A 17,650-nucleotide genomic window follows, 5' to 3' on the forward strand; every position below is an offset into this window, starting at 1 on the left:
ATGCAGGCACCGACAGGGGCCTTTTCACCACCTTCCTCCAGCACCTGTTACTGTTAAAGTCTGAGCACTGCAGTGACCCAGGGAGAGAAACAAAGGAAGACTTGTTTGCTGATATAATGCATAATTCCTGTGAGATACTACCATCAGGATAGATGGAGGATTTAATCGTAAATGTGATGGAGTCCTTCAGAAGCAATGATGTTCATGAATCCTCCATCAGCAAGGCCTGGGGCCACATTTTCTCACTCTCTACTCAGTTCATGCTGATTTTAGTACTGTGTTTTTACGTGGGGTCGCGCAGAGACAGACATGACTGAGCGACTTCACTTCCACTTCTCACTTTGATGCATTGGAGAAGGAAATAGCAACCCACTCCAGTGTTCTTGCCTGGAGAATCCCAGGAATGGCGGAGCCTGGTGGGCTGCCGTCTATAGGGTCGCACAGAGTCGGACACGACTGAAGTGACTTAGCAGTTTTACATTCATGTTTGGAGAAGGTAGAGGGTCACCTCTGGGACAAAAAGAGTGAAGACAACTAAATACAAAACAAGTAGAAATAGAAATTAAATATAACTTAAATTAAAAGTTATAGTTCAATATAACTTAGAAGTAAATATTAAATATAAAATAAAGTAAATATAATATTAAATAAACATAAAGACAGTGAGGGCTCAAACTCTGACCACAAATGGAAAAATAAAATAGAGCAGGCACTGTATGAATCACTTTACATGTATTCTATCATTTAATCTTTTAATATCTGTATGAAATAAGTCATTATTATTTCCATTTTATTTCTGAAGAAGCAGAGTAAGTTCCTTGCCCAATGCTACGTGGCCAATAAGTGGTAGGGCCACAGTTGGAATAGTAATAGCAATTATATATAAAGCATTTCCATATGCCCATTCTAAATGAAAGTTTCATAAGACATAATCCATTTTGTTTATCCTCACAAAATCTTTTGTTATTTGATCTGAGCATGCAGATTCTAGAGCCCAGTCTCTTAACTGTAACATTGGTAGCATTAATACTATGATGTAAACAAAGGAAAGGATTTATATAACTTCACAAATAACTTTTGATTATATAACCACTTCAGAATTCAGTTCAGTGTTAACAGTTTATCAGTCAGTCTCTGTTCCTCCCTGGCTTTCTCGCTGTTATTGCTACCTGTTTGGCCATCCCTCATGTACCTTGGCTCCTCTACCCTTAAAGTGAAAAAATAAAAATAAAGGAGTTATGCTCTAGAATAGGGCCAAACCATCTTTCAACTCCCCCAATGAAGTCTATACAAATGGTAAAAACCTAGATCTTCAAAGTCATAAGAATGGCTTTGTATTTTCTCTTCAGAATGAAGCAGTCAGCCATATGCTCCATAGTATGCCTATCAATTCACCAACTTCATTTGACAGAATTCCAGGCCTGGAAGGCAACAGAGATTATATGATTCAGCTATTTTTGTTTTTTAATTTTTAAAAACATTTGCTCTTGTAGACCATTTCTTAAAAGTCTTGAATGAATTTGTTACAATATTGCTTCCATTTTACGTTTTGGTTTTTTGGCCACAAGGTATGGGGGATCTTAGCTTCCCATGTGTGCATGCTCAGTCACTTTAGTCATGTCAAACTGTTTGTGATCCTATGGACTGTAGCCTGTCAGGCTCCTCTGTCTATGGGATTCACCAGGCAAGAATACTGGAGTGGGTTGCCATGCCCTCCTCCAGGTGATCTTGACCCAGAAATCAAACCCATGTTTCCTGCATTGCATGGCTCTTTACCTACTGAGCCACCTGGGAAGCCCCTTAGCTCCCCAACCAGGGATCAAGCCCATAGCCCCTGCATTGGAACGCAAAGTCTTAACCACTGGACCACCAGAGAAGTCCCTTATTCAGTTATTTTAATATACTGGACTAGGTAAGGTTATTAGCTTCCAACATTTTTTGGTGATGACATCTTTTTAGAAAGTGATGATAGAGATAAATTTATCTTCCCAAATTAAAGTAAATAAGCCTAAAAATTGTGTATTCGATACAAGATTGCTCTTCTAATATCTCATGGTATCTCATATTCAGTGTTTGTTCTTTAAGAGTTCTTAATGTATTAGATTTATTAGTTCTTTGTCTATTCTACATATTGTAAATCTTTTCCACACTTTTTAAATTTGTGTTCTTATTATACTCGTTAAAATTATCTTGTCAGATCTCTTGCATTTTTAATTCTCTTTTTTTGTCTTTTCATGCTTACAAATTCCATTCTTACTACATTATTACACAACTGTTCTTTTGCATCTTCTCCTAGAACTTTTATGATGACATTTTAAATCTGTAAGTTTAAATCCATCTGGAATTAATTTTTGCTTAAAGTAAATACATGATTCCAAAAATTTTAACCAGCTGTTCCAGCATAATTTCTTGAATTTTTTTTGTTTCTCTACTAATTTGAAATGCCACATTTATCATATAATACGTTCTTAGAATAGATGACCCTACATTACATTCACTACTAGAATTTTAACTTTTCTTGGCTTTTTTTAAAACCTAGTGATAATGTTTATTTCTGAAGTATAGTAAAATGATTTTTTTCTTTATGAAAACATGCTACCCCACCTTGCCCTTTGATTAAAATATTCCATTGGCTTCCCATGGTACCTGGAGTCCTGCCTCACTCTGGACCACTGTCTTTCCCTCTGTTTCAGCTGTGGGGCCTGTCCCTGAGTCCAGGTCTCAGGCATGCCTTTCCCCCCTCTCCCCATCAGCTATCACCCTGCCAGCCTCCCCACTCTCAGGTAAAAGTTTCCATTAAAACTGAATCACCGAATCAAATTCTGTGAATATTGTGTGTATTGGGGCAAGAGGTGAGAAAGGTGGTAGGTCAGATAAGTTTTGGTGTCTAAGCTGAATTTACTGTTCAAAGACTTCTCAGAATTGGGATGTGCATCAACAGGGAAGGATGCAGGACTGGTCACTAAGTGATACTATGATTTGCACACCTGCTGGTTCGATGGGGCTCAACATTGCGACTCAAGCCACCAAATGTATGTTTACACTTTGGTATTCTTGATGCAATACTTAGTTTCTGTCCACAAGTTTATTCCAGTCTGGCGAGAAGGGGAATATAACTAATTCTTCTCAGTGATGCATTTTCACTGGAAAACCCTACAGCAGCTTCACAGCAAGGGTGATATTTGAGCCTGACTTTGCATGATAAATAGAATTTTGCCAGACATGGAAGGAAATTCATTCCAGGCAGAGGAAACAAAATGAACAAAGCACAGGATCTTGAAAATATGGGACATCTTAGGGAATATTCTACGTAGTCATGAAGAGTGTTGGAAAGGTTGCAACAAGCCTCTGAAGATCCATGAATTACATACCAAGGAATTTTTAACTTATACTACAGAAGATTCCCCTGGAGAAGGAAATGGCAACCCACTCCAATATTCTTGCCTGGAAAATTCCATGGACAGATGAGCCTGGTGGGCTACAGTCCATGGGGTCATGAAATAGTTGGATATGATATAGTGACTAAACAACAACAACAAGAAGAGTAAAAGAGGACCCATCGACAGTGATGACTTTGAGTGAGTGAGAGGAGATGGAATCCAGTGCACAGAATGGGCATCTGGCCATAAATGGGGGTGGGAGGCATTATCAATAATGGCTTAATTCTCTGGTGGTGGTGGTGGTTTAGTTGCTAAGTCCTATCTGACTCTTGCAACCCCATGGGCTGTAGCCTGCCAGGCTCCTCTGTCCATGAGATGCTCCAGGCAAGAATACTGGTTGCCATTTCCTTCTCCAGGGGATCTTCCTGACCCAGGAATTGAACCCAGGTCTCCTGCATTGCAGGCAGATTCTTTACCAACTGAACTATGAGGGAAGCTCTAATTCTCTGCCATAATCTTAGTTTTCTGAATGTTGAACTTTAAGCCAACTTTTTCACTCTCCTCTTTCACTTTCATCAAGAGGCTCTTTAGTTCTTCTTCACTTTCTGCCATAAGGGTGGTGTCATCCACATATCTGAGATTATTGATATTTCTCCTGGCAATCTTGATTCCAGCTTGTGGTTCTTTCAGCCCAGCATTTCTCATGATGTACTCTGCATATAAGTTAAATAAGCAGGGTGACAATATACAGCCTTGACGTACTCCTTTTCCTATCTGGAACCAGTCTGTTGTTCCATGTCCAGTTCTAACTGTTGCTTCCTGACCTGCATACAGGTTTCTCAGGAGACAGGTCAGATGGTCTGGTATTCCCATCTCTTTCAGAATTTTTCACAGTTTATTGTGATCCACACAGTCAAAGGCTTTGGCATAGTCAATAAAGCAGAAATAGATGTTTTTCTGGAACTCTTGCTTTTTCGATGATCCAGCAGATGTTGGCAATTTGATCTCTGGTTCCTCTGCCTTTTCTAAAACCAGCTTGAACATCTGGAAGTACACGGTTCACATATTGCTGAAGCCTGGCTTGCAGAATTTTGAGCATTACTTTACTAGCATGTGAGATGAATGCAATTGTGCGGTAGTTTGAGCATTCTTTGGCATTGCCTTTCTTTGGGATTAGAATGAAAACTGACCTTTTCCAGTCCTGTGGCCACTGCTGAGTTTTCCAGATTTGCTGGCATATTGAGTGCAGCACTTTCACAGCATCATCTTTCAGGATTTGAAATAGCTCAGTTAGAATTCCATCACCTCCACTAGGCTTTGTTTGTAGTGATGCTTTCTAAGGCCCACTTGACTTCACATTCCAGGATGTCTGGCTCTAGGAGAGTGATCACACCATCGTGATTATCTGGGTCGTGAAGATCTTTTTTGTACAGTTCTTCTGTGTATTCTTGCCACCTCTTCTTAATATCTTCTGCTTCTGTTAGGTCCATACCATTTCTGTCCTTTATCGAGCCCATCTTTGCATGAACTGTTCCCTTGGTATCTCTAATTTTCTTGAAGTGATCTCTAGTCTTTCCCAATCTGTTGTTTTCCTCTATTTCTTTGCATTGATCGCTGAGGAAGGCTTTCTTATCTCTCCTTGCTATTCTTTGGAACTCTGCATTCAGATGGGAATATCTTTCCTTTTCTCCTTTGCTTTTCGCTTCTCTTCTTTTCCCAGCTATTTGTAAGTCCTCCTCAGACGGTCATTTTGCTTTTTTGCATTTCTTTTCCATGGGAATGGTCTTGATCCCTGTCTCCTGTACAGTTTGGTTACCCCTGAGCAAAAAAACTTCTCCAGACCTCATGTCAAATCCAGATCTTTATGCCGTTATCAGAATTGCTGAAATGTTTCACTTTGAAAATACACTTCCTCGTACCTGAACTCAACCTTCTATATATATGCATTTTACCTTTTGAAAGTTTCCAGTATGGCTTATTTTGTATTTCCCTCAAATTCTGCTAAGCAACAATTTTTCAAATTATCATTTCTTGACCACCAGTGACCTAACACTACCTCAGACAAAACTGTAAATCTAATGAATGCAAATCTCCTGAACTCATCACTTTGTAACAGATTAAATCACACATTGCAATTTAGAGGAAACGTTAAAGAATATTACATGTAGGATAGGGACTTACCTGGATGTCCAGTGGTTAAGACAGTGCTTCCAATGGAAGCAGTTAAGACTGTGCTTCCAATGCAGGAGGCGCAGGTGTGATCCCTGGTTAGGAAACTAAGATCCCACATGCTGTGCAATGCAGCCAATAAATAAAATAAATAAAAATATATAGGATAGCTATTGATGGAAATAATGAACCCCTCTGATCATCCATGAAGTAAGTTTGACGTGTTGCATTTTCCCAGTGGAGAGGAGAAAACATAAAATACAGGAGGTTGTTTTCTGGTAAGTTGTTACTGTCAAATTTAAGTAAATAAGCTTTATGGAGGTTTTTACGTCTCTTGGTATCTAAATTTGACTTTAGTGTGATCAGTAATAAGTTCTCAAATCAGAAAGGTTTTCCTTTTCATCATTCCTCAGACATGAACGTCTTTACACCAAGAAAAGTAACTTCAGCAAACCTTTAATTTCTAGTCTCAAGGATGTAGATGATTTAGCAACCCTGGAAGTCCTGGATGAGGTAAGAAACTCAGTTTAATTAAGCCTTCTATCTATTTTTAAAAATTTATAGAAGTGATTTGAGCAGGAGGTTCTTTAAATGGCATCTGTAGGTTTCATGCTTTCGTCATCGTTTAGTTTCCTGATCATCTCTCCTGTCCTCAGTTTTTCTGTGCATAACTCACATTTCCAGATCTCCCCAGCCTGGTGTCAACTTCTTCTTGTATTATACTCCAGTTGCAAAGATGCTAGTTCCCACAAGCTTGAGTTGCTTAGATCACAGTCCTGTTCCTCGCCTCAGTTTTCTTCAGGAGTCTCAAAAGGATGATTTACCGTGGTCATAACACCATTTGCCTTTTACCCCACCATCTGGCTTCTCTGATGGCTCAGATGGTAAAGAATATGCCTGCAATGCAGGAGAGCCGAGTTCAGTCCCTGATTTGGGAAGATCCCCTGGAGAAGGGAATGACTACCCACTCCAGTATTCTGCCTGGAAAATTCCATGGACAGAGGAGTGGACTACAGTCCATGAGGTCACGTAGAATTGGACACAACTGAGTGACTTTCACTTTTGTTTTCTTTCCACCATCTGGCATAATCCCTCCTTTCCCTCTTCTGTTTCACACTCAATGGCAGGACCCAAAGCCTCTTAGATACCTCGAGAGCCCATCTTTACCATGGTCTGTGGACCCTTCATGGGATCACAGAGTCCACCTTTTAGGAAATGAATTCTGCTTGAAAATCCTTGTCCAAATGACCTCAGAAATGTTTCACACATCTCTTGTGAAGGTGTAAGTCCAAACCAGTAAATTATGGTCTCAGCCTCTTTATCCTCATCTCCTTTCATTTCATATAATCACATCATTAGGAAAATAAAAGACTCTTTTTCAGTAAAAGGTTGGATTCACTATCCTGCCTGATCCACAGATTTTTAATTTTTAATACTTCTGAGGCATACCTGAGCATTTTGCTTAAAAATGCAAGAAATCAGGAGGCATTTTCTGAACGGAAGTAGTCATTTGGTAAATTTAGGGTTGCATAAACAACTCAAGTACTTCATCAGAATAATCTCTCTTCAGAACGTCAAACATCTCGTAATCAAATAGTGTTTGCAAGTCAGAGATTTGACAACACCTTTATGAATCTTTGTGTATCACATTTGCCAATGATGTGAATTCTTAGGCTTGTGGATTATAAAGAAGACTTTGCTAATCATATGGCCAACCTACATATTGAACACTGGTTTTGTTTCTATTAACTGTATTTTTGTGTGTATGTCTATTTTTTGACTGAAGTTACTATGTAAGAGCTTTTGTTTTTGTGTCATATTCTATAAATGATGATTCCTGGCACTATTAAAATTGGTTCCATATACTCGTATGATTTATCAACTGTGGAAGTTACTTCTCTATACTTTTTATTCTGTCTCAAAGCCAAATATTTTAGTGAAGGACCAAGACATTCCACAGAGCCCTTGACTAACCTTGATTTGGAATCAAACCACATTCACCATACCTTCCCTTCCCTATTGTAGTGTTCTTTCTCTTTACTTCATCTACTGCATTTACATATTTCCTTGAAAGCATTGTGTATATATAATCCCTGTAACTTAATATGTTCTATGGAAAACATAGGTTGCAGCGACATTCCTCTATAGCTTTTGAAAGAAAAGAAAATACCCATCAAAGGATAAGATAGTTGATGACCTGAGGTTATACTTCTTACTCTCAATAGATCTATTTCTCCCTGATCCTGTTCCAGATTCCAGATGTTTTCTTTATTTGTCATCATTTATTTTAAAAATGATCATTGACCATCAATGATTTTTTAAGAGAAAGAAATTATTTTTATTTCATTATAGAATACAGTCTCAGAGCAACTTGAGAAGTGTTACTCCAGAGATCAGATCTACATGTATGTGGGAGACATACTCATTGCTCTTAACCCATTTCATAGTCTGGATATTTATTCGGCAGAGGTATGTGGTGTGATTTGTATATTCTTACTTTGTACAAAAATTATGTTCTTTAGATATTTAAATTAATTTAAGTGATGGAGAAGGAAATGGCAACCCACTCCAGCATTCTTACCTGGAGAACCCCATGAACAGACGATCCTGGCGGGCTACAGCCCATGGAGTTGCAAGAGTCGGACATGACAGCTACTAAACCACCACCAAATGATGCTAAATAAAATTTTATCTAGTCCTTTGAATAAATAGTTAAGGGATTTCCCTGGTGGTCAGTGGTTAAGACTCTGCATTTCCCCTGCAGGGAGCATGGGTTTGATCCCTGGGCAGGCGACTAATATCCCACATGTTGTGCTGGGTAGCCAAAGAAATCATTGATCACAACAATGACCAAAATACCTGCAAGTTCATATTTAAAAAACTTTTTAGAACCTTTGAGTAGTGGTCACATACACATGGTTCTGGGCAGAAAATAGCTCTCAGTAGCCCCCACAGCACCAATAAATAAATAATAGTTAAATGTGCTGTGCTAAGTCATGTCTGACTCTTAGTGACCCCATGAACTGTAGCCCACCAGGCTCCTCTATCCATGGGATTCTCTAGGGAGGAATACTGGAGTGGGTTGTCATTTTCTACTCCAGGGAATCTTCCTGACTCAGGGATTGAACCCAGGTCTCTTAAGTCTCCTGCACTGGCAGGCAGGTTCTTTACCACTAGTGCTACCTGGGAAGCCCAGTTCAGTTCAGTTAAGTTGCTCAGTCATGTCCGACTGTTTGTGACTCCATGGACTGCAGCACGCCAGGCTTCCCTGTCCATCACCAACTCCCAGAGGTTGCTCAAGCTCATGTCCATTGGGTCGGTAATGCTATCCAACCATCTCATCCTCTGTCGTCCCCTTCTCCTCCTGCCTTCAATCTTTCCCGGCATCAGGGTCTTTTCCAATGAGTCAGTTCTTCACATCAGGTGGACAAATCAGTTGGGAAGCCCAGTAGTTAAATAATTGTTGTTAAAATACAGAATTAGAGAAGACAAATATATCTGGATGCAGTTTGTGGTCTTTGTGTGAGATATGTTATTTCTTTCCAGTTATTGGTAATTGGTAACTGGTTCACACTAAGTGCCATATCAATAAACAGATGCCTAAAATGTGTAGACTTAATGTCTATCAAGTATGAGAGAATCAAAAGTAAAATTACATTGTATATATAGGTATTATGTGCTTAGTGGCTATAAACTCAGCATTATGAGTTTAAAAATTCCTTTTGACATATGGATTGATTTCTTTAAATTAATTTATTTTTTAATTGAAGGTCAATTGCTTTACAGAATTTTGTTATTTTCTGCCAAATATCAACATGAATCAGCCATAATGCCCCCTCCCTCCTGAACCTCTCTCCCATCTCCCTCATCATCCCACCCCCCTAGGTTGTTACAGAGCCCCTATTTGAGACATACAGCAAATTCCCATTGGCTGTCTATTTTACATATGGTAATGTAAGTTTCCATGTTACTCTCTCCATACATCTCACCTTCATCCTTCCTCCCTCCTTATAAGTCTGATAAGTCCTCACTTAAGACTTATAAGCCTATAAGTCCATAAGTCTGTTCTCTATATCTTTCTCCATTGCTGCCCTGCGAATAAATTCATCAGTACCATCTTTCTGGATTCCATGTATCTGTGTTAGGATATGATATTTATCTTTCTCTTTCTGACTTACTTTACTCTGTATAATAGGCTCTAGGTTCATCCACCTCATTAGAACTGATTCAAATGCATTCCTTTTTATGGCTGAGTAATATTCCATTATATATATGTACCACAGCTTCTTTATCCATTTATCTGTCAATGGACATCTAGATTGCTTCCATATTCTAGCTATTGTAAGTAGTGCTGCAATGAACATTGGGGTACATTGATGGGGTGCATCAATCTTTGATTTTTAATATCAGTGATATATTTTATGAATTTAAGTGTATATTTATCTAATATTCAACCCCTAATGTTTAAATATAGCTTAATATTCTGGAGTTAAGCTAGGCTTTTTCTTATTTATTTTATGTGTGTGTTGTATTTTTAGTTGGGTCCATACTCGTCTAGTTATTTGTGTAGTACTCTAGAATATTATTTTTAATACTGTGCTTAATATAATTTTTTGTGTGAAAATATATAATTCTCTCAGTCTCTACCATTTTAAGAGTTAGAAGAATAATGCATATTTAACATTGACAAAAGTTTTAGAAGATTTGGGCTTGAGTGCGTATTCTGCTATAAATTAACTATGCAATCTTGGGCAAGTCAAATGAAAAAGTGTATGCTATTAATAAATGATATGAAAGGAAAAAAGTAGTGCTTGTATGTCAGACATTATTATATCTAAGAAATAGTTAACAAAATGATACCTAATTATCTTATTTATAAATTGCTTATTTAAAGAAATTATAGGGACTTCCTTGGTGGTACAATGATTGAAACTCTGTACTTCCAGTGCAGGGAGCAAGGGTTTGATCACTGGTAGGGTAACTAAGTTACCACATGCCCCATGGCCAAAAGAAAAGTTTAAAAATAGATAAATAAAATAAGCTATAGCATTTGGAAACCTTAAGTTCTGCTTTGGAAGTGGTATTCACTTGCAAAAGAGTCATTTAAATACCACTGACCATGTTATGTCATATTATATCATGTCATTTTTCCCTGTTGTTTTATATCAAACTTTTATTTTACATAATTGTGCATGATTTGTGCATGTATGTGTATATGTATTAATGTTTTGGTGGTTTAGTAATGCTTTGCAGGTATTTGATGGACCTGTTGCTTTAAAAATTAGTGCTCTATCTGTAAATAAATGGGATTTAAACAGAAACCAAAGCCCTACAACACATGTTCTTTTTAACTTCTAGCATTCCAATTTGTATATTGGAGCAAAGAGAACTGCCAATCCTCCTCACATTTTTGCCATGGCTGACTTAGGATACCAGTCTATGGTAACATACAGTTCAGATCAGGTAAGGAGAAGCTCACATTCTTAGAAATTCTCCTCTTAGTTTCTTGTGTGTCCATTGAATATTGTGAGGATGAAGTGTTCTTACGTGTCCCTTTTCTCACTGCACAGTGCATTGTTATTTCTGGAGAAAGTGGTGCTGGAAAAACTGAAAGTGCTCATCTCTTAGTTCAGCAGCTGACAGTGCTTGGAAAGGTATAATTTAGTTTCTTTCTCTATCCTAACAGAGATATTTGTTATATTTCAGAACTTAATTTAATTGATAAAGTTAATATCCATGAACTACCACATTTAATAATGCCCAGAAATTATAATACATTGGTTTTCCTTTGTGAGTGAAAAATATAACAGAAAGTATAAGAAGCATATGCTTTTGTTTTGAGCAAATTCTAACTTTTTTCACTCTTAGTAGACAAGGCTTTATAAATGTAATTTTCTCTCTTTCTGGCCCTAATATATTCACTGGATACTTTCTTTACTTCCGCTTCTTTTGTTACTAGCAAGTTGAAGGGGAGTCCATATACAGAAATTAATTATACATAACAAAACTGATCAGTTAGTAATTTAAATATATCATTTATATTAGCACCATAAAAGCATGAATTATTTAAGTCTATATCTTACAATCATGTGCAAGATTTGTATGCTGAAAAATAGAAAAAGTTGATAAAAGAGATTAAAGAAGACCTGAATAATAGGAGAGATATGACATGTTCATGGATTAGAAGATTCAATATTATTAAGATATCAGTTCTCTCCAAATTGATCTGTAGATTCACTGTTGTTTACAGTAAAAATCCAAGCAGAATTTTATATTTTAGAAACTGAGGAGTTGAATCAAAAATTTATGTGGAAAAGGCAAAGGAACTGTAATAATCAGTTTTGGAAAAGAACAAAGTTGGAGGATTAACAAATACTATGTGATTTCAAGACTCACTATAAAGCTGTAATAGTTAGGACAGTGTGTTATTGAAGAAAAGATGGCATACAGATCAAAGGAATAAAGTAATCTGCCCAGTACTGTATCAGTATTGCTGAAGCTCCAATACTTTGGCCACCTGATGTGAAGAACTGACTCACTGGAAAAGACCCTGATGCTGGGAAAGATTGAAGGCAGGAGGAGAAGGGGACAACAGAGGATGAGATGGTTGGGTGGCATCACTGACTCAATGAACATGAGTTTGAGCAACCTCTGGGAGTTGGTGATGGACAGGGAAGCCTGGCATGCTACAGTCCATGGAGTCACAAGGAGTTGGACACGACTGAGCGACTGAACTGAATCTGCATGTGTGGCTTAATGATTTGCAACAAAAGTGCAAAGATCAGTTAATGATAGTCTTTTAACAAATGGTGCTAGAATATGTCCTTACAAAAATATTGAACTTTACACTGGGCCTCACAAACTATAAAAAATTAACTCCAAATGGATCATAGACAAAAGATTAAACCAAAAACTAAAATTTCTAGAAGAAAATTGTCAGTTAACTTTGTTCTTCAGGATCAGGCAAAGAGTTGTTAGATGCAACATAAAAAGCTTAATCCATAAAGGGTAAATTTGATTTCACCAAAATTAGAAACATCCTGTTTTCTGAATGACACTGTTAAGAAAATGAAACATAAGCTATAGACTCAGAGAAACTATCTGCAAGTCACATATCTAATAAAAGACTTGTATTCAGAATATATATTTAAAAACTCTTCAAAATTCCAAAGAAATCAAATAACAAAAAAGGAACAAAAAAATGACTAGCCATTTTACCAAAGATATAGGTAAGTGCCCAAAAGCAAATGAAAATAGGATGTTCAACCCAGTAGTCATTAGGGAAATGCAAATTAGAACCACCATGAAATACCATCAAAATGGCTAAAATATTTTTTAAAAGTCTGATAAGGATGCAAAGTGCTGACAAGGATGCAAAGTGCTGACAAGGATATAGAGGAACTGAATGAAACTCTCTTACATTGCTGATGAGAATGCAGAATGGTACAGCCACTTTGGAAAACAGCTTCTAAGCTTCTAAGAAGCTTCTTAGAAAGTCTAACCATATTCATTATACAACTCAACAATTCTACTCCTAGATATTATCCAAGTGAAATAAAAACCCATGTTCATACAAAAAAAAAAAAACTATAGATAATTTATAGCAGCTTTATTCATCATCTCCAAGAAGGGGAAACAAAGGAACTAGGAAATGAATAAACGATGGTATATCCATTCAGTGGAATATTACTCAGCAACAAAAAGGAATGAACCCTGATACAAAGCAATAAAGCTCACTGGGTGAGATTTGGATAAATCTCAAATTCCCTAGGCTAAGTCAGAGAAACCAGATTAAGAATAGTACATACCATATGGTTCACTTTCTGTGTCATTCCTGCATATTTAAAACTGTAGGCATGGAAACATGTCAGTGATTGTTGGGCGCTGAGGGTAGAGGGAAGGATTGACTGCAGAGTAATGAGACAAGTTTGGAGGTGATTGGATTGTTCTACATGTAAATCGTATTGGGAGTTGTATGATTGCATATGTTTGTAGAAACTTCCAGAAGTATACTCTATAAAGGGTGAATCTCACTGTATGTAATTTTACCTTAAATTTTTAAAATGGGGTTGTATCATCTGGCAACAAACCAAGAATATGTTCTTGTATGTTTACATCTTCATAAAGTGCTTATCAAAGAGACCTTTCATTTCATACAAAAATAAAATTTTAATTTTTTTTACATCTTGACATTTTCTGTAGGCTAATAACAAAACCCTGCAAGAGAAGATTTTACAAGTGAACAATTTGGTGGAAGCATTTGGGAATGCCTGCACTATTATAAATGACAATTCCAGCCGATTTGGAAAATACTTAGAAATGAAATTTACCCCTTCTGGAGCTGTTGTGGGAGCACAGATCTCTGAATACCTGCTGGAGAAATCTCGAGTTATCCATCAAGCTAGGTAAGTTCACATCACCTATTTCCTATTATCTGGGAAACGTAAGCCAAGATGATGCTTTTGTTTTAGTAGTAAAGTGTCTTACTCATGTAACAGAAGTTCAACAAAAATTTACTCATCATCTACTATGTATGAGGCATTGCCTATTGGAAACAGAGATCCCTCAGCACTATCTTACTCTCTTATAGGTTATATCCAGTAGAAGAGTTAGTTGTTGTTTTAGTCATTAAATTGTTTCTGCCTCTTTGTGACCCCATGGGCTATAGCCCTCCAGGTTCCTCTGTCCATGGGATTTTCCCGGGCAACCAACGAGAGTGGGTTGCCATTTCCTTCCCCAGGGGATCTTTCAATCCAGGGATCAAACCCACATCTCTTGCATTGGAAGGCAGATTCTTTACTAATGAGCCACCATAGAAGCCCTAAAAGAGTTAGTAAATAACCTAAATTTATGAAAACAGATAGAAAGCCTAAGTCCATCATAGAAGTACTAAAAGGATAAATTAGAGTGATTTCTTAAGTAGAAGAGAATATACTTCTCTACACAAAACATACGTAAAATTTAATTAGAAATAACTTATTTTTTTCTTTTAAATGCTGGTATATGTAAATAGATATTTGTATTGATTATATTCTCCCCAGTGTTTATACACAAGGGACCCAAATAAAGAAAGGATTCAGGAAGGGATTTTATTATAGTGTCCTTTTCCTTGCCTTCCGATTAAGCCATCAACATGATATTCTGGTATGTTCAGGTTGAGCAAGTTCCTTTTGGCGGTTTGTAGCTGAATGACAAAATTTCTCTTCTGTCCTCATGATCCCAAATCATCTTTGTTGTTCTAATGAAAAAACTAATAATAGCATTGAATTTGTACTCTGGTATTTTTTAAAAGTTGTGGCAATTTAGAGTCTTCCATTTTTCTTTTCTTTTTTTGATAAGATCTCATGGATTTTAATCTGCTTTTACTTTTTAAATTAATTTATTTTTAATTGGAATATAAGTGCTTTACAACATTGTATTTGTTTCTGGTAATACAACAGAAACTGATTCTGATTCACAATGAAGTGAATCAGCTTTATGTGTACATGTATCTGCTCCCTCCTGAGTCTCCTTTCCACCCCCCATTCGACCCCTCTAGGTCATCAGAGAGCACTGAACTCAGCTCCCTGTGCTATACAGCAGCTTCCCACTAGCTATCTATATTACACATGGTAGTGCATGTTGGTTTTATGCTGAATTATCTACATTGTTGTAGCTATGTGTTGTATGTTAAATTCCCAGGAATTTAGGTACAACAGAATTTAATATAAATGCCTTTAATATAAGTATTTGGGCTTCCCTAGTGGCTCAGACCGGAGAAGGCAATGGCACCCCACTCCAGTACTCTTGCCTGGAAAATCCCATGGACGGAGGAGCCTGGTAGGCTACAGTCCATGGGGTCGCTGAGAGTCGGACACGACTGAGCGACTTCACTTTCACTTTTCCCTTTCATGCACTGGAGAAGGAAATGGCAACCCACTCCAGTATTCTTGCCTGGAGAATCCCAGGGATGGCGGAGCCTGGTGGGCTGCCGTCTATGGGGTCGCACAGAGTCGGACACGACTGAAGCGACTTAGCAGCAGCAGCAGCAGCAGCAGCAGTGGCTCAGACAATAAAGAATCTACCTGCAAAACAGGAGACCCCAGGTAGATCCCTGGGTCTGGAAGATCCCTTGGAGAAAGGAATGGAAACCTACTCCAATATTCTTGCCTGGAGAATCCCATGAACAGAGGAGCCTGGAGGGCTACAGTCCATGTGGTCGCAGCAACTAAGCAGGCACACAATATAAGTATTTAATATAAATACCTTCAAATTTGCTCTCATAAAAATAATGTCATTCATGTTTATTGGACTATTGAACCATATAGTCTAGAAAACAGCACAATTAGGATCATATTTTAGGCATACTATGAAGAAAGTAAGTAAGAAGAAACTAAGAAGGAAGAAGAAATACTAAGAAGAAAGTAAGCTTATTTTCAGCTGGCCTAAGTACTCTTACCTGAAAAATCCCATGGACAGAGGAGCCTGGTAGGCTGCAGTCCATGGTATCGCGAAGAGTCGGACACGACTGAGTGACTTCACTTTCACTTTCAAATGACTTTAGTTTTGCATTGTTTATTGGCGGAAAGTATTCCAGGTGGAAATACATCTCAGTTATAATTCAAGAACATCTGCCTTTTAATTTTTCCATTTTCCAGGTTTTTTACATTTATTTTTTTCTTTTACTTAATTTGAATTTCATTTTTAAATACTGGAGAAGCTTTTTTATGATCTTTAAAAGTGAAAGTATCAGAGATGTAATAGAAGAATTCTTAGTAGGTCCTTTAAAAGATGATACACCCGGTCATTCAGGAATTGAAAGGAAAGAACCAGTTCAAAGAGTCTAACTGAGAGGACTGTTTACAGAGGTAGGGGGCTGGAAAAACCAAGAATCAACGGTGAGATACGCACAGACTAGCAGTGCTGTGAAGTCATCCCAACCCCTGGGTCTGGAGGGCAGAAGGAGGGGCCACACCGCAGAGCGTGCTGAGAACTAGTGCTGTGGAGGGTTGCCACCTCTTGGGAGCTGCTGCCTGAAGGAATGTGGTCCACCCTCAGTATCTGTAGGGGACCCTGAGGAAGCCTTAGTGGTTCTACAATAGGGGTAGGCCAGAGAATACAGTGACCCTTGAACACTGTGAGGTTAAGGAGTGCCAACTGCCCTTGCAGTCAAAAATTTACAAATAACTTTGACTTTCCCCAAACTTAACTAGTAATAGTCTACTGTGAACCAGAAGCCTTACTGATAACCTAAACAGTAAATTAATATGTATTTTGCTTAAAGTATATGTACTGAGTCTTACAATGAGGTAAGGTAGAGGAAAGAAAATGTTATTAAGAAAACAATAAGGAAGAGAAAATATATTGAAAGTACCGTACTGTGTCTACTGATGCCGTGAAGTTCATGTCATCTCTTTACAAGATGAATCATCTCTCAATACCTATGTCAGTATTGTCTTAGATGATACTTTCGATGTTATCCTAACACTGGACATCAAAAGGAAAAGATAATGTGAAAAATAAATTCATATTTATTAATTGCTTCACAGTAGCCTAGCTGATATACTAATGAATGAATCTTATTCTTTTTAAGAATCTTGAAAATATTAGGGCAGACAGTATTACAGTCATATTCATCATACAGTATTGGAAACATTGGTACATTTAAAAAAAAAAAAAAACACTTGGTGATGATAGGCTGATATGCAATTTCTCCAATTATGAGAGAGAGGCATGCTTCATGGTCATGTAATTCTTTGAGAGCAGAGTGATAGAATAGTAAGAAAAGTAACACATGGTTAATTTTATGTTAACTGTCACCACCCCATGTATGCCTGGGTAAAGGTAAGTTCTCCACTTCATCTTGCACAAGATATTCTACACACATTTTTTTTTATATTGGAAAAATTTGCATGTAATTTTTCATAATTCATATAATCCATGTAAATGGACCCAATTCAAACCTGAATTGTTCAAGGTCAGCTGTCTTATCTGGTGACTTGCTGAGCCCCGGGGTTTGCCCCCAGGCTGTTCTAACCTGGGTATCACTAATCATACAAGCTCTCCCTTCTTGATATAGTTAAGGCAGGACATGAGATTGGGTAATCTTTGGCGATAACCAT

The 17,650-nt window shown here is 37.6% G+C and overlaps 1 protein-coding gene across 1 annotated transcript in view; it reads left to right on the top strand.

The window, feature by feature from the left end:
• The window catches only part of MYO3A (myosin IIIA), a 171,400-nt gene that overhangs the window by 77,521 nt on the left and 76,229 nt on the right, over positions 1-17,650 (top strand). Inside the window, exons 11-15 of the mRNA XM_081552969.1 lie at positions 5,963-6,062; positions 7,902-8,018; positions 10,908-11,012; positions 11,120-11,203; positions 13,752-13,954. Of these exons, the coding sequence (XP_081409095.1) occupies positions 5,963-6,062; positions 7,902-8,018; positions 10,908-11,012; positions 11,120-11,203; positions 13,752-13,954 (609 nt within the window). The remainder of the gene's footprint in view (positions 1-5,962; positions 6,063-7,901; positions 8,019-10,907; positions 11,013-11,119; positions 11,204-13,751; positions 13,955-17,650) is intronic.

The sequence above is a fragment of the Giraffa tippelskirchi genome, chromosome 13, assembly GCF_054371585.1.
Source record: "Giraffa tippelskirchi isolate mGirTip1 chromosome 13, T2T-mGirTip1v1.2.pri, whole genome shotgun sequence".
Taxonomy (NCBI): domain Eukaryota; kingdom Metazoa; phylum Chordata; class Mammalia; order Artiodactyla; family Giraffidae; genus Giraffa; species Giraffa tippelskirchi.